The 21,505-nt window shown below is 37.6% G+C and overlaps 1 protein-coding gene across 1 annotated transcript in view; it reads left to right on the top strand.

Moving 5' to 3' along the window:
• The window catches only part of SLC13A1 (solute carrier family 13 (sodium/sulfate symporter), member 1), an 86,261-nt gene that overhangs the window by 7,348 nt on the left and 57,408 nt on the right, over nucleotides 1-21,505 (top strand). The window contains exon 2 of the mRNA XM_008587913.1: nucleotides 15,155-15,283. Within this exon, the coding sequence (XP_008586135.1) occupies nucleotides 15,155-15,283 (129 nt within the window). The remainder of the gene's footprint in view (nucleotides 1-15,154; nucleotides 15,284-21,505) is intronic.

Genomic DNA, 21,505 nt, shown 5'->3' with positions numbered 1-21,505 from the left:
AAAAGACTCTTTTTTAAAAGTTGCAAGTGTCTGGGGAACAGCCACCCCAGATTTACCTGAGCACTTGTGTAAAATCACAACCTCTGGGTGTGAAGTACATGATGCTGCTCATTTGTAGCACATTTGTGGTACATTTGATCATACCCTAATGCATAGCCAGGTTGGAAAACTAGATTCTCTCTATAGTTATTTCTAGTACCACTGTGTGCATAGGATGTGAAATCTTGGGTGCTAGTTAGGTGTGGAGGTTGTGTGGAAAGGAGTTAAAATTTCCCAGTAATTGTCAGGGTGGGGCCACCAATTGCCTTTCCCCACTGTCCACTTTGACTAAAAGCTAACAAGTAATGCTAGTTGTTTTTCCTTGACTTTGAAGCTGAGTTTCTTCTTACTCTCCATCTTCCAAGATGAGAATATTTCAAAGCTTTTTATGCTTTGCAATTAATATGGATTTAGTCTTGAGAAATCACTGCTGCAGTGGTGGTAGGTGTATCATGAACCTTGCAAAGCCCTTTACACACTCTGTCAAATAATAATAATGTTTTTCTTGTAGCACACAGATTTAGAATGCATGATTTCTTTCCTTTCTTAATTGCTTTACCTTCTCTTTAGAAAATCAGTTGCAGTGAGTAAGGGCCGTGATTGGTTCTGCTTCTCTCATGCTGTGCGGAGAGGAGATCATACCCACGAGCGAACTAATTCATCAGCCAAATTACTCCTTAATATCAGTCAGTGTGTCATTAAAAAAAAGGAGAAGGGACGAAAAAACTTTATTTTAAAGCCGAATTTATATTTCAATTCCATCCAGGGCTATAATTTAAAAGAGAACCAAGCTGATTTTAAAGTATAATCAGCCACATTTCCCAAGATTGTTTGACAGTACTTTGTAAGGGGGGGAAATGTCATTATTCAAATTGCCAAATCATAGCTTTACCTGCCTTTTCTACCTCTTCAGCAAGGGCTCTGGCTGCCCTTAGTTGAAGTGGTTAAGACAAAATGTGACTGCGATATTGTCAAATGGGGCTCAGAATGGGGAGAATGCCACCTATGGAGAATTAGCCTCGGCAAGTAAACAATTTAGTTCCAATTCCATTTGTCAGCAAGAGAGATGATAGTGCAGAAAAAAATGTAAAGATATTCACTCACTGGGATGGGGGTGAAGATATCCACTGCCAGGCAAGTAGGGTAGAAAAAAGAAGAGAAGAAGGCAAAGAGAAAGAGGTTCCTGTGCTAAAAATTTTATGCCTAAGAGAGAGACATAGGGATCAAGGTACTAATACATGAATGAAACAGTAGAAGAAAGAGCTCAAAGAGAACTTTATTCACTCAACAAATATTACTGAGCACCTACTGTATGCCAGGCACTGTTTTAAGTGCTGTGAATAGGACATTAAATTTAAAATATATATATGCTCTCATGGAGTTTATACTCGGAGTGAATCCCAACTCAACCACACACTAGCAATGTGATCATTGAACCTACTTACCTACCTATCACAATACCTACCCCACAGGATTTTGGCAAGGACTAAATAAAATAAGTCATGTGGTAGACCAAGTGTTATATCTGGCACTCAGTAAGCATTCATGAATGTTATTTTCCCATCCTATTACTTAATTGTGAGCCAGAAATCAGATTTGTCTGTTTGGCAAATATTTTAACATTTTAAGTAAGTTTTTTGACCTATAAAACCTATGCTCAACAGTCTAGAGGAGGTTTTTATACAGTTAGAATCCTCTCACCCCAACCCCCTTTTCCACAATAAGCTCAAAGCAAATAAATATTTCTGTAGATCAGAATGGTTCAGAAAAGCAAACATGTGGCATGAAGGTGACAACCTGTCATCTAAAGTGCTTCCAGAGTCAGAGCCAGATTCAATGCCAGAAACTAAAGGCTGGAGGGGTAGTTTTCTCAAAGATGTGAGACAAAAAGAGTTAAACTAACCACTACTTGTGGTGGTTCATAGGAAGCAAACCCTGCCCAGTGTCCCAGCCGGGGCCTCACCCAAGCTACCTGACCCAGCAGGATGACGGAATCAGTGTTATCCTGGCAAGAAAGGAACCCCAGGCTACCAGAATAAGACCCATTCAAGACTGGGAGCTAAGAACTGCCTGGAAGCAACTGTGAAACTGCTAGAATAGGAAAAAATAAGTGAAGGAAGAGAAGATACAAAAAGAGAGCTACCACTCAGTATAAATTTGAAAATAAAAATTTAATATACAGTTAGACAAGAAAGATGGGAAAAATCAACTTAGATACAAAACACTCCAAATGAAATAAAAATAATAAGGAACCCAGCAAGTTAGGAAAGGAAAAAAAATCTGCACAAAAAAATATTTTTAAAAATATAAACTTAAAGCAAGAACAGGTGAGCATTAAAAAATAACTAGTTAGATATCCTGGAAATGAAAAAAGAAGTCACTGAAATTAAAAGGCAAAACAAACAAAGAAAAGCTTCAACAAACGTGTTATATCAGCAGATGTGTTATGTTCAGGGGTTTCAAGTGGTCCTAGTTAACCAGCATCCCCAGAGGTGACTTCTTCCCTTCAGTTCAATTTGCATCAAAGATAAGTCTTAGATACTGTCTGATGTACAAGCGGATGACTCCGGCAGCACTCTTACAAGACAAGTAGCCAACAGCAGACTGATAGTGTGGGCCAGGTGTAGCCACATGACCAACCGACCCAGCGGGTCTCCTAATGGAGGGTCACCTCATTCTCAGAATTTGGGGGATCCTTTCTTATTTCCTAGACCTGTATTCAGCCTGGGTCAGTTACCAGGTGTTTCTTTCATAAAAGCAGTGTCTTAGTCCATTTATGCTGCTATAACAATGTCACAGACTAAGTCATTTACAATGAACAGAAATTTATTTGGCTCACAGTTCTGGAGGCTGCGAAGTCCAAGCATGTGGCACCAGCATCTGTCAAGGGCCTTTACGCTGTGTCATCCCATGGAAGAAGACAGAAGGGCAAAAGAGTGGAAGAGAGCAACAGAAGAAGGGGGCCAAACTCATTCCCACCCCTGAGCCCACTCCCATTAATCCGTTCATGAGAGTGGGGCCCTCATGACCTAATTACCTCTGACAGGTCCCACCTCTCAGCACTGTTATGTTGGGAATTTTATTTCCAACACATGAATTTTGGGGGACACATTCAAGCTATAGCAGGAAGTTTAAGCTATTCTTGTAAGGCTGTTCTGTTTATATGCTTTTGTTTATAAAAGTTGCGTCTGTGCTGAGGTAGCCTTTTCTCCTGGAAATCCCCAGGCCAGGTTGCATCATACTGCTAAGTGACACATAGTATTGGCCCCATGAGATGTTACCTTATGGCTGTCATTAATTTTAAAGCCATGATATTTCTCGCATAGTACACTACACTCCATCCTCTGACCCTGAACAGGTTGATTATTGGGACACTGCCCAAACTTGAAAGTATACTCCATGGTTAGTTAAATTTTGAGAAACAATCTTGTGTAGGAGCATGAGGAAGTGTGGCAATGTGCAGAATGCCAGGAGGAGAATGAGGAGGCCTGAGCAACAGCGTGTTAAATGTCCTGGAGTCCGTGTGGGGCCAACCAGGAGAACAAGTCAAAGAAGGACAGAGGAGTTTCTTGGATGTGGGTGATGATCTGAGTAACATTGGCCTGGGTTTGTTTAATGTCATAGATCAACTGAAATGTCTGGCCAGTGTCTTTTACCAACAAACAGCAGGAGATATTGGCCAGAGGACAACCTCCTCCCTGAGAAGCCAAGAGATGGTCCAGGGCAATGCTACTGTCCAAGACATAGCCCTCAACAGCTGAAGGGACTCTAGACTCTTGGTTGTCAGCTGTACCTGATGGGATATTTCCTTAACCATGGCTAGTTGGGCCTCCTGTAAGTGTTGCTGGCCTTCCCTGACATATGAAACACCCACTGCCCCAAAGATTAAGGTCCCCAAGCTGGCTGCCACAATTGACCTTTGTGGTGTCAAGTGGATGGAGGGGGTGGGAGCCCAGAGCACTAGGTGGATTTCCAGCAGTGCTAGAGTGCATGTATGGGAATCCAAGAAGGGTGCGGGTGAGATGGCAGATAAAGGGGAATCACTGGAACAGGATCAGTATGCCTCCTAGGGGGCATTCAGGTGAGAGGTGCCCAACCAGCCAGTCTAAATGCCCCAATCAGTATTAGGGTGTCTTGTAGAAGAGCATATTATGATGGTAAGACAGGAATCAGTGGCATCCTTAGAACAATCTGGTAGGAACTAAACTGTCATCAGCAGAGAGGGTGGAGTAGGTCCAATGTCCAGCTAAGCAATTAGGAGAGATAATGAGTGAGGTTCTGCTGTGGATCTGGGGCAGACTCACCAATGGTGAGGGAAGAGCTGCTGAAGGTAGTGACCAGAGCTTGACTGTAAGGAGTGGATGAGTAGTTGGCAAAGGCATGCCCAGGATGCCAGAAGGTTGACCACTCAGAGGGTGGTCAAAATGACCTTGTGGTGGGGGTTGTCAGTGATCTCAGTGTTGAGCAATAGGTGAATAGGTCTGGAGAAGCTACAATTGGATATGGAACATTGGGCCACCCAGAGCAGTAAAAGGCAGTGGCCCACTAGGCTTGGAAAAATGATTAGATGGAAGTGTAAAAGGAGCTCAGCAGACTTGGCAGTAACAGGCTTGGAGCTGCTTGATTGCAGAGCAACAGCAGGCTGGAATGGGACAGGAGGACCAGGAGGACTCAGAACTAAGTTGTAAGGTCTGGAGACACTGCACTGGAGGTAATATCCTAGACACAATGCTTGACCTTGAAGGTGTCCAATCCAGTCAAAGTTTTGAGTCTTGTCCATCCCAGATGGCTGCCAGTGCAGCTGAGGCACCAAGTGTTTCCAGCAGGTACAGGTAGTTGAAACCAGGGTGGAGGTGTCCCAAGAAAATATGGGGCAAATGTACCAGCAAAGGTCTTGCAGGTAGTGGTGCAGTCAAGGTTGGTGGGATAGTCTGTAGGGCCAACCCAGGCACAACACAGGGATGTTTACAGTGAAGGCGTCTTCCAGCAGTTACAAAAGTCAGTGCTTGGTCCAAAAGGGCGTGAAGCTGTCATCGTGGACTTGATGGGATATGGGCCCTCATAATGCTGATAAGAGCAGTGATACACAGGCAATGACTGAGCAGGGACAAATTGTAAGAGAAGACATAGAAGACACTGTGCATGAGGCAGCTCCTTACAGACTGAAAAGACCTGATTGAGCTTGGGTCAAGTTCTGAATGTGTGTCACAAAAGCCTTAACCTGTAATGTTGTCATAGCCTCTGAGGAGTCTGAAGAAAAGCTAAGAAGCAAGGTGAAGAGGCATTTGCAGAAGCCGATCCAGAAGGGAACTTTTTGCTATGTATTGGAAGAGAGTGGACTCTTCATAAGTAGGGAAGAAGGCATGTGACATGGGAAAGCCAAGTGACATTGACCAGATACAGTTAGGGGGTCAGGTGACTAACTGACCCAGAGGGTCTCCTTCTAGACACTATTCTCAGAGTTTAGGGAATCCTTCACCTTTTCTAATACTTGTATTCAGTCTGAGTCAGTTATCAGGTGTTTCTTTCATAAAAGGAGTTTAATCTATTCTTGTAAGGGTAAACTTTATTTTAAAGATTATGAAAGTTGTATCTGTGCTGAGGGGACCTTGTCTCTTGGAAATCCCCAGGCCAGGGTTGGAATTCCCTGGGCCAGTTTGCATAATGTTGCTAAGTGACACATAGTCATCCCTACTATGTGACATACTGTGAAGTGACACAAAGTAAGCCTTGTGTGAGCCACTTGAATCAGCCTTGTGGCTATCATTAATCTTATAGCCATAATATGTCTTTTATAGTATGCTATAAGATGAAGTGAACTTTAAACTGAGTATATTTAAGGATATAATCAGTAGCTGAGAATACTAAGAATTCACCTAAAATATCAGACAGAATAATAAAGAGATACTAGTAAGTGAACAAATAATTTGAAGGATGACTTCAGAATCCCAACATACATGTAAAAGGCATTCCTGAAAAAGAGGGAATGGAAGAGAGATTATATTTAAAGAAATAATGGCTTGATTCTCCGGAATGAGAAAAAAATATGTCTTCATATGCATTTCTGAATACAAACAATTTAATTAAATATTAATCTGTATTTAGACATATCATAAAAATAACTTCAGATCAAAAATAAGAAGAAATGTTTAAAGCTACCAAAAAAGAAAAGAAAAAAAATCTCTTCAAAAGGATAATTCGATTAATTTCTCATTCTCAGCAATAATGAAGACAACTAACAAATGTATAAAAGATCCTTGTGGAGAAATCTGCAAAAAATTGTAGAAAGAATTTAATGGACACCTAAATGAATGGAGAGGTTCATAGATGGAAATAGTTAAGGCCATTTCTTACTCTATAAATTCTGTGTAATTTGAATCAAAATCTAAACAAATATTTCACAACTTGAAATAGTGATTCTAAAATTCAAAAAGAAGAATAAAAGCCTAAGACTATCAAGGCAAGTTTGAAAAAAATCTAAGATGAGGGACTTACCATACAGATCATAAATGTTATTGAAAAGCTATAGAAATTAAAAGAGCATAATAATTCAAGAACTGATTTTTAAAAGGTGGTAGTAAGGGAGAGAATACTCTATCCATTTAAAATGAAATAACAATAGTGCTACATGCATCCACATGAATGCATTTGAAAGACATAAAATATTGAGTGAACAAAGCAAGTTGCAAAATTTTATATAAAGAAAACTTATTTAATTTTAAAACTAGATGTTGTTTATCAATGTATTCATGTCTACATGTGGTAAAATCACAAAATATGGATGGAGAGGATACAAACCACATTTTAGACCGTGGTTAACTCTGGGGATGAACAGAGGAGAAGGAAATGAGGGAGTGCTACTAATCAGTCTTTAACCGTATATGGATTTTTTTTGTCTTTTATTAAAATTTATTAGGATTTTCCACTAATTTTAAATGCCCTCCTTTTTTCTAAAATTTATTTTCTTTAAAATTTTACTTCTCAATATACATCATAGTCAATTTTCATGCCCCTTTACCTGTTCCTCTCGACCCTCTCCCCTCCGCACTGCCACATTATATCTGTTCACTTGACTTAAATAGTTTCAAGGAATTTTTGTAGTTATTCTGTCTTCTTCCCCATCCCACCCTTGATTTGTTTGTGTGTTTATTTATTATTTTATTTTTAACTCCCACAAATACGTGCAAACATGTGGTCTTTCTCTTTCTGTGCCTGACTTGTTTCACTTAATATGATTTTCTCTAAGTCCATCCATCTTGTTGAGAATGATAGTATTTCATTCTTTTTTATAGCAGAGTAGTATTCCATTGTGTAGATATACCACCGTTTCCTTATCAGGTCATCAGATGATGGACATTTGGGCTGGTTCCAACTCTTGGCTATTGTAAATAGAGCTGCAATAAACATTGGAGTACAGGTTTCCCTTTGGCATGATGATTTCCATTCCTCTGGGTATACTCCCAACAATGGAATAGCTGGGTCATATGATAGATCTATCTGTAATTGTTTGAGGAACCTCCATGCCATTTTCCATAAAGGCTGCACCATTTTGCAGCCCCACCAACAATGTATGAGAGTTCCTTTTTCTCCACAACCTCACCAGCACTTGTCATTCTCAGTCTTTTGGGTGTTAGCCATCCTAACTGGAGTGAGATGGTATCTCAAAGTGGTCTTGATTTGCATTTCCCAGATGCTAAGTGAGGTTGAGCATTTTTTCATGTGTCTGTTGGCCATTCATACATCTTCCTTTGTGAAATGCCTATTCAGCTCCTTTGCCCATTTTCTAATTGGGTTATTTGGTTTATTGCTGGGAGGTTGTTTGAGTTCCTTATATATCCTGGATATTAATCCTTTGTCAGATCTATATTTTGCAAATATTTTCTCCCACTCTGTTGGTTGTCTTTTTAGTCTGTCAAGTGTTTCTTTTGCTATGCAAAAGCTTTTTAGTTTGCATTTCTATACTCCAACAGTGAACATGCAGAAAAAGAAATCAAGAAAACTAGTGCATTTACAATAGCCACCAAAAAAAATAAAATATTTGGGAATAAAGCTGACCAAGGATGTGAAAAATCTCTACAAAGGAACTACAAACCACTGTTGAGAGAAATTAAAGAGGGCACAAGAAGATGGAAAGATATCCCTTGCTCTTGGAGTGGAAGAATTAACATTGTGAAAATGTTCATATTACCCAAAGTGATCTACAAATTCAAAGCAATCCCCATCAAAATTCCAATGACATTTTTCTCTGAGATGGAAAAAGCTATCCAGACATTTATATGGAACAACAAAAGACCAAGCATATCCAAAGCAATCCTGAGCAAAAAAAATAAAGTTGGAGGCATGACACTACCTGACTTTAAAATATATGACAAAGCTATCATAACCAAAACAGCATGGTACTGGCATAAAAATAGACATATGCATCAATGGAATAGAATATGGAACCCAGAAATCAATCCATATGCCTACAGCTATCTGATCTTTGACAAAAGCAGCAAATCTACATGCTGGGGGAGAGACTGCCTTTTCAACAAGTAGTGCTGAGAAAATTGCATACTCATATGTAGGAGAATGAAACTAGACCCATATCTGTCTCCATATACCAAAATCAACTCAAAATGATTTAAAGTATTAAATATACATCCTGAAACAACAAAACTCCTTAAAGAAAACATAGAGAAAATACTCCAGGAAGCAGGAGTGGGTACAAACTTCATGAATAGGACCCCAAAACACAGGCAACTATAGGAAAAAATAAACAAATAGGATTTTTTTTATTTTTAAAAATTCAAGCATTTGTGGAAAAATGTTAACATTTGTTGAATATGATAAGGTGTATGAGTATTTTGTTTTAAATATTTCATAATTTTGAAAACTCTTTTAGAAGATATACTGCTAAGAAGTTTCTAATCCTGTCTTTTTTTTTTTTTTTCTTTTAATGGAAAAGAACAGGAACTGCCCATAACAGCTTTACCACTCTGGTAGCATGACACAAATTTCTTACAATAGGAAAAAAGGAGATGCCTATGAATGAGCCAGGGAGGTGCAGACATAGAGTAGTCAACCAAGGTTAAGTGGCATTACACCTTATATCATCTAATGGGACGTACAATGTCTGTATTCTACACAACAGCCTCTGTCTGGGTGGGTGTGGTTTGCTTGCTGAACTTCTTGATATACCTTTGGAAGTGGTGGGGGGTGCAGAGATATTTGAACAAACAACTTTTATTTTTATTTTTGAAAAAGTCCCCTGGGCTTTTTTCCCCCCTGCTTGTTTGATGTAGTATTTTGAGAAGGAATCATGCTTTAAGAAAATCTTTTTTTGGCAAGGTAAGTGTTAGTCGCAATTCCAAATCCTTTTTCTTTCTGTATTTTTCTTCACAATAAATAAACAACATAAAAGTAGACATTATTTTTGTTGCTATCATTCAATTCAGGAATTCATAATACCAAAGTACTTTGCTATCTCTAGAACAGAATTTGATTCAAATGTTTACTTGCTCTGGTTACAGAGTTAATTCTAATAAAGATATCAGACATATTAGCAACTTTCACCAAACTTGGGGGGTGGGTTGAAAGGGGGGACAAAGATTCACCCACTCTCTTACTTGACAATTGGCCTTCTTTAATTGCTGTTGTATCCTTGTTCCCTTGTGGTAGTGGTTGTATGTTGTGGTGGTGACAGTGTGTGGTGGTTCTGGTTTAGGTGCAGGGAACGTGTTAAGAAGATGGAGAAAGAGAAGGAAGAGAAAAAAATTAGGAGAGATCAACAGGAGACAAGGATGGTATAGTTTGAGATAACGAGTCACTCAAAATTTCTAGTGACAAAATGAAGCTATTTTATTCTCTACCTCAAAGCTAGTTTTAAATCAAATATCTAGGATCCCTTCTGAGTTATAACACAGTTAGATAACTTCTGAGTTTTCTTCACTAGAAATTACTCACTCTCATATTAGTTTTTTTTAATAGATGTGAATAACAGAAAAGACTTCAATGGTTGCTTTCCTCTATCTTTTGTACTTTTTGTCTTAGAAAGAATACTCATAGGTATTTGATTTCAAAGCAAACCAGTAACTATATATTTTAATCTGATATTCTTTAAAAAAAAATACTTGGGATTGTGCCTGGATTAACCTTCTGTTATTGAATGCCTAAAGAGTATTGAAGGGAGATAGTGTTTTTCTGCCCATAAACCCAAGCCTGACCAAAAAAGATCACACAATAAAGAAAAATAATTGGAGGGATTCCTGGGATGAACCCATCAATAAGATGTCTGTATAATTTAAGAGCCAAAGAGGGACACTTTTTTTACAATGAAAAAGTCTGCTAATCAGACAGGACACACCTGTACAACAGGTGTAAACCAGTACTTCAAAATACACTACAAAGCTACAGTAACCAAAACAGCGTGGAACTGGCATAAAAACAGACACATAGGCCAATGGAACAGAATATAGAGCTCAGAAATAAATCCACACATTTACAGCCAACTGATTTTTAACAAAGGTGCTAAGAAAACACGATGGGGAAAGAACAGTCTCTTCAATAAATGGTGTTGTGAAAACTGGACATCCACAGGTAGAAGAATGAAATTAGACCTTTATCTCATACCATATGCAAAAATGAACTTAAAATAAATTAAAAACTTAAAGGTAGGACCCCAAATCATGAAATACTAGAAGAAAACCTAGGGGGAAAACTCCATGACATTGGCCTGGACAAAGATTTTTTTGGGTATGACCCCAAAAACACAAGCAAAAATAAGCAAATAGGATTATATCAAACTAAAAGCCTTCTGCACAGGAAAGTAAACAATCAACAGAGTGAAGGGGCAACCTACAGAATGGGCGAATGTATTTGCAAACTATACTTGTACATCTGATAAGGTGTTAATACTCAAAATATATAAGAAACTTAACTCAATAGAAAAAAAAACAAATAACCTAATTAAAAAAGACAAACAAATGGCCAAGAGGTATATGAAAAATGCTCAACATCACTAGTTATCAGGGAAATGCAAATTAAAACCACAATAAGATATAACCTCACACCTGTTAGAATGGCTGTTATAAAAACAATAAAAGATAAGAGCTGGTGAGGATGTGGAGAAAAGGGAACTCTCATAAACTCTTGATGGGAATGTATATCAGTATAGCCATTATGAAAAACAGTATAGAGGTTTCTCAGAAATTAAAAACTGAACTACCAGATGATTTAGCAATCCCACTACAGGGTATATATTCAAAGGAAATGAAATCAGAACGTCAAAGAGATCCTGCACTCCCATGGTTACTGCAGGGCTATTCACAATAGCCAAGATATGGAATCAACCCGCGTGTCCAACAACACATAAATGAATAAAGAAAATGTGGTATATACACATGATGGAATACTAGTCAGCCAAAAAATAAGGAAGTCTTATCATTTGTGACAACACAGATGAACTTAGGGGACCCTGTGTTAAGTGAAATGAGTCAGGCACAGAAAAACAAAAACACATGATCTCACTCATAAGTGAAATCTAAAAAGTTGATCTCATAGAGGTAAAGAGTAAAATTGTAGCAATCGGGTTGGGGTGTTTGGAAGAGTGTCAGGGAGATGTTGGTCAAAAGATAAGAGTTCAAAAGATCTATTGTACAACATGGTGACTATAGTTTAATAAAAATAAATTGCAACTTTGGAAAACGCTAACAGAGTGGATGCAAAGTGTTCTCACCACTGAAATGATGACTAAGAGGTAATGCATATTTTAATCAGCTAGATTTAGTCGTTGCACAATGTGTATATACTTTAAAACATCATGTCGTGCATGTTAAATACATACAATTTTATTTGCCAATTAAAGAAAATAAATATCCCTTAGAGGATACTCTGTTTTTCTCCTTTTCCAGACTTTCAGTTCCCTTCAGATATGTAAAAATGGGGTAATTCCCACATATTCTGGGAAGATAGCAGTCAGGAACAATGCAGATATGGCACTTTACCCAGCTGCAATTATAATCCCCTATGACTCAAATGCAAAAATATAAAATGCACGTATGTGTTTGAGGGGAGCTTCACGGATGAGGTATAAATTCAAACTGCACATTAAAGGATAAGCAAGTTTTCTAAATAGGTTATAAATTCAGGGATTCAGCCTGGGCAGAAGGATACTATCTGGAAGCAAGTCTTTGAACCCAGAGTTAAAGATGAGAAGGAAGGTCTGAAAAATACCCAGGCTTCTCAAACTTTAACCTAGTTAAGAATCACCTGGGGAACTTGAAAGTGCTGGTCTTGATTCAGTATGTCGGAGGAAGGGCCTGATAGCCTGCATGTGTCACAAGCTCCCAGATCGTGCCCATGATTTTGGTTTATGGACTACACTGGGGGATAGACAGAGAAATCTAAATGAGCAATTCAAATGTTCGTTTTGGGATTAATCATGAAGCAAGATTTGAAAGGCAGAGCAGGTAGGCAGTATATTTTTACCGGAGATTTTACTCAAATGCTGACAAAAACCAAGGAGGTAAGAGAATGAGAGAAGTGGTGTGGTAGCACTGTGTAGAGTGGTAAACACAAGTCATTCTCCAAAGGGTAAGTTCTCCTTGAGTCTGGAGAACTGTTGCGGTGGAAGACTACAATCCCGATGTTAGCAAATCTCTCAGTATTATCAGAAGCCAAAAATTCGGATTTTATTTTTAATATGAAATTTGCTGGTTTATAAATCCAGACTCAAAGTAAACACACACACACACGCGAACACACACAAAACATTGTGAGCCAAATAAATTGCATTTTCTTGCTAGACTTGCCCCTCACCTTGCACCTGTTTCATCCAAATAGTCAAACAAAGTCAGAACCTGGGCATAGGCAGGTAGAAACTAGCTCTTTAGGGAATTTGGGGACTTACAGGTATACTGCTTGGCTGAACAGTATAGATTACAGTTCAGAAAAAGTGTGCATGATGAGGAGCAGGAATCAGAACTCAAAAATCGAGGTGTGTAAAGCCTTTGGAAATAGAGTTGATGTCAGGACGTAGTGGGGTAAGTCTTATTTATAGTCAGAATGAAGGTGGCTTTGAATGAAAGATGAGGATTTTGAATTTTCTTTTTTCTTTTTGGATTTTTTCAATCAAAACATAATTGATTATCCATATTTGTGTGGTGCAGGGTAGACTACCAGTATTTGAGTACAATATGTGATGATCAAATCAGGGTTATTAGCATATTCATTACAAAACGTAATTACTCTTTTCATAAATAACTGAAAGTTACTGACTCTTGTTTTAAGTCAGGTCTGGCCCAGTTAAAATAAGAAAGTAGTGCAGGGAAGCTAACAATTTAATAATGAAAGTTTGCTCTTCGTTTTGTCACCAAAGTTGCCCCATCTAAGCAGACTATGACTATCTAGTCAAAGTAGACCCACGTTGACATAAAATTTCAACATTTATGGCAGGGGTTATGTGTGGTGAACAGAATTAGCTAGTACCATATATTCTATTTATTTTTCTGATGTTTTAGCAGACCTTTATAGGTAAGTGCTCCAGATAGTTGTTAAGGTGGCTAGCACCTTAATCTGGCCTTATACAAGGGAATGACAAAATCAAAATGGATTCTAGGAAAATGGTCTAGTTTTGAAAGTCTTGCCTGCAGTGGAGGAGATAAATGGAGGTGAAGGGGCAAATTTGAGAGGTAAAATGACAGGAGAATAAATAGGACCAAGAAACTGGTTGGTTGTAGCTAGAGAGCAAGATAGTGAAAGGGTCCATTTTATCTTTGAAAACTAGGTTCTTGCAAGTATGGTAGAAAATATAAAGTCATAAGGAGGAACTTTTGGGTTATCCTGTGTTCTCATTAAGAAAAAACATACATCCTTTCTTCTACTCTGGCATTTTGAATTAAGCTTATTCATGAGTTGTCCTTAGAACAACTTAGGGAGACTCAGTCAGGACTCAGCTTTATTTTGCTGCTTTATTGTTTGTCAAGACTGTGCAGGCAGACTCTGGATAAACTCTGACTCTGTCAACATCAAAACACCTTTATTCTTTCTCCTTTAAAAAGATAATACGATACAGACATGACATAATCCCGGCTTGTTAAGGATTTCTTAGAAACCCGCTGAAAGTGTAGGGATGCTAAGCGAGTAAGCACCAAGCCCAGAGGACTCACCCTGCGGTAGGTGAATCAGGCAGCAGCAGAGCTAGAAACGGTATAAACCTTAAATAAAAGACTCATTTAACCCAAGTGGCAGTTTCCGTAAATTTTCAAATGCAATTCAGAATTTGCAGAGTAAGAAATGTGAGAGCAAAACAAAGCCTTATAATAGATGCTAACCCTTATTGATCACTTGGTACATTCCAGGTAATGTCATACCAAAATTATCTATGTAAGTCAAATATAATGATAAATTTCAACCACTTCTTGACAATTCCCTAAAACAGAAACCCATAGTTTTATGCTAAGCAAAGCAACAGATTCTGCTGAGTCACATTCCTGTTGAGTCTCCCTGTGCCTCTCCAGTAACTCAACTGTCTTTCTCAAAAAGCAAGTCAGAAGGCTCACTTCTAGGTCTGTGTCACTTAGGAGTTGGATTCATCCATGCTATATAACTTGCCATTGTCTTTTCTCTGACACAAAGTACAGCAAAGCATTCCCCTTAGGTTGATTTCCCCCTCTTAGTAGAAGAGGAAGGCAGGGGTGCAGGGGTCCCACTCAGCTGGGCACCAAGGAATGCAATTAAAAGGCAGGTGTCCTGCCCCAGGGGAAAGTCTGTAACTTGGTTATTACTGCATTGCAGCAGTACTAGGAGTGCATTTTATATGCCAAATTAAAGTGAATACAAATATCCATATACACTAATATGAGCATAGAAAATTGACTATACGATGTTACCTGTTTTGAATAAAATGTTAAAGAAACTTAATGAATCAGAATTTTTTTTTTGTTTTGTTTCTAAGGTTTATTAAAATATGGCTCTTAGAACCCCTAAGAAATGACTATTTATAGGCAACTCAAAGGTGCAGAGGTCTATTACTTTCTCTGTGACATAGCTCTACTCAGCAGAAGTGGTTGTGATTTAAACTATGATTTCCCCAGCTTCATTATTTCACCTTGTGTTTTGCCTTTGTTCTTTCCAGGAAGCAGAATGTGCCTATACACTTTTTGTTGTTGCTATACTTTGGCTCACAGAAGCTTTGCCTCTGTCGGTAACGGCTTTGCTGCCTGGTTTAATGTTCCCTATGTTTGGGATCATGCAATCTAAGGAGGTAAGTTCTCCTGCAAATGTTTGTTTTAATTCGATTCCCTGTTTTGTGCTGAGATTTCCATTGAGGAAATTTGTTTTTAAAGAGAGCAATAATCATGTTGATAAGGCTTCTACATAAATCCCCAAACTTCCGGTTGTTTCTCCCCTCTGTGATTCTGCATGTGTATCCACCTTCAGGGAACAAACACGGGCTGCAACTTCTTGAGCCACATGTGTCAGTAGGAAAAATGCATGTCACTTCTCTGGCTGACATCTATGCCTGGTGCCTCTCTCATAACAAAAGGGTCAACTTGTTCACATCCTGCATAAGCTTTTTCTATTCAGCAGAGTTCAGTTTCACAGTTTTGGAAAAACAATTTTTGGTTTTAATGAAGAAAAATCTTCCTCGTTTCTTTTCTGGAAACCTGCCATTCAAAAAATAAAGCCAAGTTAGCTTTCACGTGTATTTCTATTTTGTTCTTGCTGAGAGGAGTTTATTCATGCTGAAAGGTGTTTATTACCTTTATATAATCTAAGGGTACCCATTGGAAAAAATGGATTTGGTTTCTCATTAAAGGCATAAAATGCATTGAAACCAGAATATCTATCTTCATGAAGTCTCCAGCCACCTAGCAAACAACAGCCTAAACCACAATTGAAACATTCTCAGGAAGGATGTCAAGTTCAAGATGCCAGTCGGTGCAACGTATTACCTTTGGACTTCTGTCCTCTGCCTGGGTTCAACATTGCTATCTTGAGGCTCATCTGTCTTTAACATGGGTGATTTTTCTTTTGAACTAAAGCTTGATGACTGTTCTTCCTGTGAGAGGAGCTGTTCCCTTTTTTATTTTTATGTCCTTTTCCCCCATTTTGGAGCCCAAGTCCATCTTCTTGCATTTTTGATCCTCTCTGCTTCTCTTTTCTTACTCTATTTCCCATTCTCTCCTACTCTTGACTTTTCTCTTTCGAATCACCATTGGTTTGGAAGACAGTATGGCCAGAGCTGTTCTTCAGTTCTCTTACCCCAGGCTGATATTCTGCTGCCCCATGGAATATGCAATCTATAATCTACAAAATTTCTTAAATGTTCCAACATGTTATATGGCTCTCAATAAACATTTGGCATCAGTGGTTAACCACCTAACTCCAGAGATGGTTAAGTTTAATAGTTACACATTTGTCTTTTATGGTTCAATAAGAAACTGACTAAACTGACTTTTTAAAAGAGGCTGAGGTAGAAGTGAGATTAGTTGGAATTATGATCATTTCTGCAGCAAGCTGCCTTAAAAGGGGACATAAAAACACTAGAGGGAAGCAGGTGACATCACTCAGGACATCATTCCGGATTGTGGGTCTCTAACGCCCCACAAGGAAGTTCATATCAGTTTTAAATAATTTTAACTTATAAGCAACTCAGCTTTATTGAGTCCAAGTCTGAAACTCAGTCACTTTCAATCATTAAACTCTTTTTTCACATCTAGGATCCCACAAATAAACCTCATCTGTCTTTCTCATGATAGTGTTGCTTGGATTTTAAAATTAAAAACATTTTCTTCTTATTCTTACCACTTCTAGTCTTTATGGTTCCTAGATCTCAACTCCCATCCTCAAACCTGCCACCTCCAACTCTATCACCACCACCATTTTCTTTTCTCTTCCTGGAACTAACTCTAGTTTGTCAATCAAACTTAAGAATTAAAGTCTGTTATATAGTAAGCACTCAATATGTGTTAGCTCATATTCTTATTATTTGTATATTGACGATAGTAAATAGATCATTCTAGAAACATCCACAGTGTTCTGAAGCCAATGGAGTCTATCATCTTTCTGGTATTTCAGCCTAAGTTTGTTTTAAACTTTATGTGATTTTCTTCTCCTAGTAAACTGAACTGAAACTTGCAGCTAATCCAAGCCCTTAGGACTTTAAGTGGAGAAAGTTATTCTTCAGTCTTTTGATCCTCTTTCCAAACGAGGCAATTTACTTTTTACTCATAAGTAGTTGACCAAAGCTACAGTGTATTATAAAAAGAGCTAAACCATTTAATCAGAAGGCCTGAGCTTAAAACCTGACATTAACCACTAATTACTTGTATGATTCTGATCACGTCCCTCAATAACTGTTTTTTATAATCTGTAAGTGGGACATGATAATTCTATACAACCCGTGGGCTGTTTTAACACTCACATTAAATAATATACAAGTATGTTGAACAACGTATCATATAAGCATTCTTATGAGTTTTCATATTCACAGTTGAAGTTTGTTTTGAGAGTTTTAAACTATCATTCTAGCCTATTGCAGCATCTTTGAATCTCACATCTCAAAAGTAGGATAATGTGTTATTGATTTCCTCATCTAAGCTTAGAGTACTAAGCACCTCTGTCTTTGGCCACCATAGTTTTAAGCTTACTTTGCCTATTTATTAAGCCAATGCTAAATACCTATATCTTACTGAGCATGTTACTGTACTTGAAGAATATCAACAAATCAATATTTTCTGATATCCATTGAATTAAACCTAAAATGCTAAGTAGTAGAGTATGCCCAATTTGATATTCCAAAACAGATATCAATATTATCATTATTGAAAGTGTATTTATGTGTATTTTCATATTTATATATGTAAAATTTTTTATAGACCTGAGTCATCAGCATATAAATGGTATTTAAAGCCCTAGGACTTGATGAGATCTCTTAGAAAGTGAGCAAAAGTAGAAAACCAAAGGGGACAAAAAGATGAGCTCTGGATAACTACAACATCAACAGGTCAGTGAGAGAGAAAATTCTAGTCAAAGAAAGTGAGAAGAAAAAGTTGTTGAGGAAATTGACCTTTGCATTTAGCAAAACAACAACAAAAGTAAATACTTAAAAAAATTAGGCTTTATAGTCATATGCATTGTAACTAACCAAGCACCTTTTTTAAAAGAAATTATCTCATTTAATTCAAAAACTTGATGTGAGCTATTATTTAACTCTTACAACTTTTTGTTGATTTGTAGAAAAGTTGCTTAACTGGCAAATTACATAGCCAAGAAAGAACCCACGTGCTCTGATTGTAGAAGTTCATGTTTTTTGATGAAATTCCACTTTGAGACAGAAATATAACTACCTTGATCTTGCAAATAGACTTTAAATTTCATTAGGAATTATAATTGATATATCAATTTTGCCTCAAAAATAGATTTATCAGTGTCATTTATAAACCAATGGTACCTATTAATACCTCCTGGACAAGTAGGCCATAAACAAACACATCTGCCTGTGGCTAATGTTCTTCCACAAATATACTGACTCTGACTAGTACCAAAGAATGGGTAATCAATGAAAAACAGAGAATGTGAAAATTTCTCCCTAGGTTTAACAACTAATTTTATTTAGACTTCAGATCATAGTTTGTTTGCATGGTCTATTTAGAGATGCAAAAACTATGGGCCTGAGGACCAAATCCAGCCCACTGCCTAACTTTTAAAATAATGTTTTACTGGAACACAACCATGGACATTCATTAATATATTGCTTTTGGCTCTTTTGTGCTACAACAACAGAGCAGAGTAATAGAGACCATATAACCCACAAAATCTGGAATATTTACTATCTGGCCCTTTACAAAGTCTGATAACTCTTCATATAACCTAAATAGGTTTTAACAAGAACATCTCATGTTCCTGGATTTCTTTCTATGTTTCATCCCTTACTAATTATGGTTTGCTTTTGTGTTTTCCTCTGTATTTTTAAAGTACTTCTGCATTTCTTTTCTCATTTAGTTTTTAGGGTATTGGTGAAATAGGGTCAGTATCTTAGTGTGTTTGGGCTGCTATAACAAAATACCTTAAACTGGGTCGTGTATAAGCAACAGAAATTTATTACTCACAGTTCTGGGGTCTCAGAAGTCCTAGATCAAAGCTCTGGCAGATTTCGTACTAGGTGAGGGCTCACTCTCTTCTCTGTAGATGATGCCTTGTTGCTGCATCCTCACATGGTAGAAGGGGCAAGGGAGTTCCCTCAAGCCTGTTTTAGAAGGGCTCTAATCCCATTCATGAGGGTGGAACCAACATATTACATTCATTTTAGGTTCCAACATATAAATTTTGGAGGGACACCAACATGCAGACCATAGCAGTCAGTGGGGCTTATTTCCATGCGCAAAATTTCAAAAAAGATAAGGGCAGAGGAAAAACTCAAATATCTTTTTATCTTTTAGTAATCAATTTGAATATTGGGTTATGTAAGAAGATTTTCCCAATCCCCCTAGGAAAACATTGTAACTTATTGCACTTACTCTTTGAACCTCAGCTATGCTTGCACTCCTTAACTTGTTTTTGCTCATCTAATAACTTGTAAGCTCCTGAGTCTAGGGACTTATTAATTCAAAATCTATTAAGTGCCAGTATGTGCCAGGCATGTGCTAAGTCTGAAAATACAATGATCAGTAAGACACATTTTGCCTTCGGAATATATCTAGCCTAATGAAGGGGATAGTAAAATGAAGAAATGATCACTGTATCGATCAAGATGACTATAACAAAGGGAAATACCATACAACCCAGTTTGGGGTTTCTGGGAAGGCATCTTGGAAGAACGGACATCTGAATTAATCCATGAAGGAAGATTAGAAGTAATCAAGGCAAAGGGAAAAGGTCATTCCAGGCTTAATTACAAGCAAGCAATGAAGCATTTCTGAGTTTGGGAAACTACACACACATACAGAGAAGTGGGGTGGAGCAGTAAAGGACTAAGCTTGGAGAGGTGAAATGGGACCAGATGATGAAAGGTCTCGTACAACATATTGAGAATATTGAATTTGGTCTTAAAAGCTGTGAGATTCACTGAATAAGTATAGGAAGTCCAATCATGTGATCAGATTTACACTTTAGAAAAGTGACTATGACAGTGGTAGAGAGTAGACAAGGAAAAAACAGATCGTACTGGTGAGTACCTTAATTAAGGTAGCAATGTGTGAATAGAAAAAAATTGGACAAATTTCAAAGATATAAGGCGTCTATAAGTAATAGGATTTGGTGACTAATACACACATACTGGAAGTAAAAAAGGAACCATGGCTGACTGACCGGTTTCTGGCTTGGGCGACTTAATAGATAGATGGAAGTTTCATTCACCACAAAAGGGGGTACAAGAGGAAGGACATTTCTGAAGGATGGAGAGTGAGAAGATGAGAAACATCATTTTGGATATGTCAAGGTTTTAGATGTTAGTGGGAAATTCAGATGAAATTGTCCAGGTGGATATAGCAGTGTGGATCTCAGAAGACTTATCTGTCTGGATATAAGGATCTTGGTGTATTCAACATTCATCCAACAAATATGTATTAAGAGCCCACTATGTATGCACCAGACATTATTTTAGTTCCATAAAGACAGAAGTTTCATCCTTAAGATTCAGCCATTGGAATATAAAACAAAAAGGCTATTAAACAGAACTCTGCGGAATACCAGTATTTAAGACAAGGGCAGAGGAAAACTATTTTTCAAAGTAGGCCAAGAAGAAAAATTCAAAGAGGCAGGAATAGAACCAGGGAGGGAAAAAAAAAAAAAAGATCCACAAGTCTGGAAACACTAGGAAATTTAAAATTTTAAATATTCGTATTGAGCATAAGGGTTAAGAGAGTTAGGAGGGAAGGTGGTTGGGAACAGAGTGTAGGGAATTGGGATTTAGGAGCTCAGAGACCATAGCTTATTCATGTCTCCGTCACTTCTTCCCTTACTCATACAATACTATTTACTGAGCTCCTAATCTGTGTCAGAGCTGTCTGTGCTAGGTGCCAAACATGCAATCGTTAGTAAAACACAGTCCTGATCCTCATGGAATGTATAGTATAATAGAGAAAACAGGTAACAAACAGGCAAACAAACAGTATTTACGTAATGTGATATGCTATGAAGAGAACAGAGCTTTGAGATATGGAAAAATAGCAGGATCTATTTAGAAAGGACTGATATCTGAGAACCGAAGAGATACAAAAAGGGAAAAACACATCAGACGTTTATTTCTGCATAATCTGTGCCTATAACATTTTCCGTGCATGTCAGATTCTTTTTCAACGTTAGAGTCATTAGTAAAATAATAAGAAAATTGGTATGATTATTTATTTTCTATTACCCAATCACTACTAAATACAAAGAGATAAATGTAAATTTTAAAAAACATCACAAATTAATATTTCATAAAGTATAAAGAAGGTGTCTACTTGTCTACTTTTAATTCCAAGGGTAACAATCAATTTTT

The sequence above is a fragment of the Galeopterus variegatus genome, unplaced genomic scaffold (genome assembly GCF_000696425.1).
Source record: "Galeopterus variegatus unplaced genomic scaffold, G_variegatus-3.0.2 Scaffold120, whole genome shotgun sequence".
NCBI classification, from domain to species: domain Eukaryota; kingdom Metazoa; phylum Chordata; class Mammalia; order Dermoptera; family Cynocephalidae; genus Galeopterus; species Galeopterus variegatus.
This window is presented reverse-complemented; position numbering and strand designations above follow the sequence as displayed.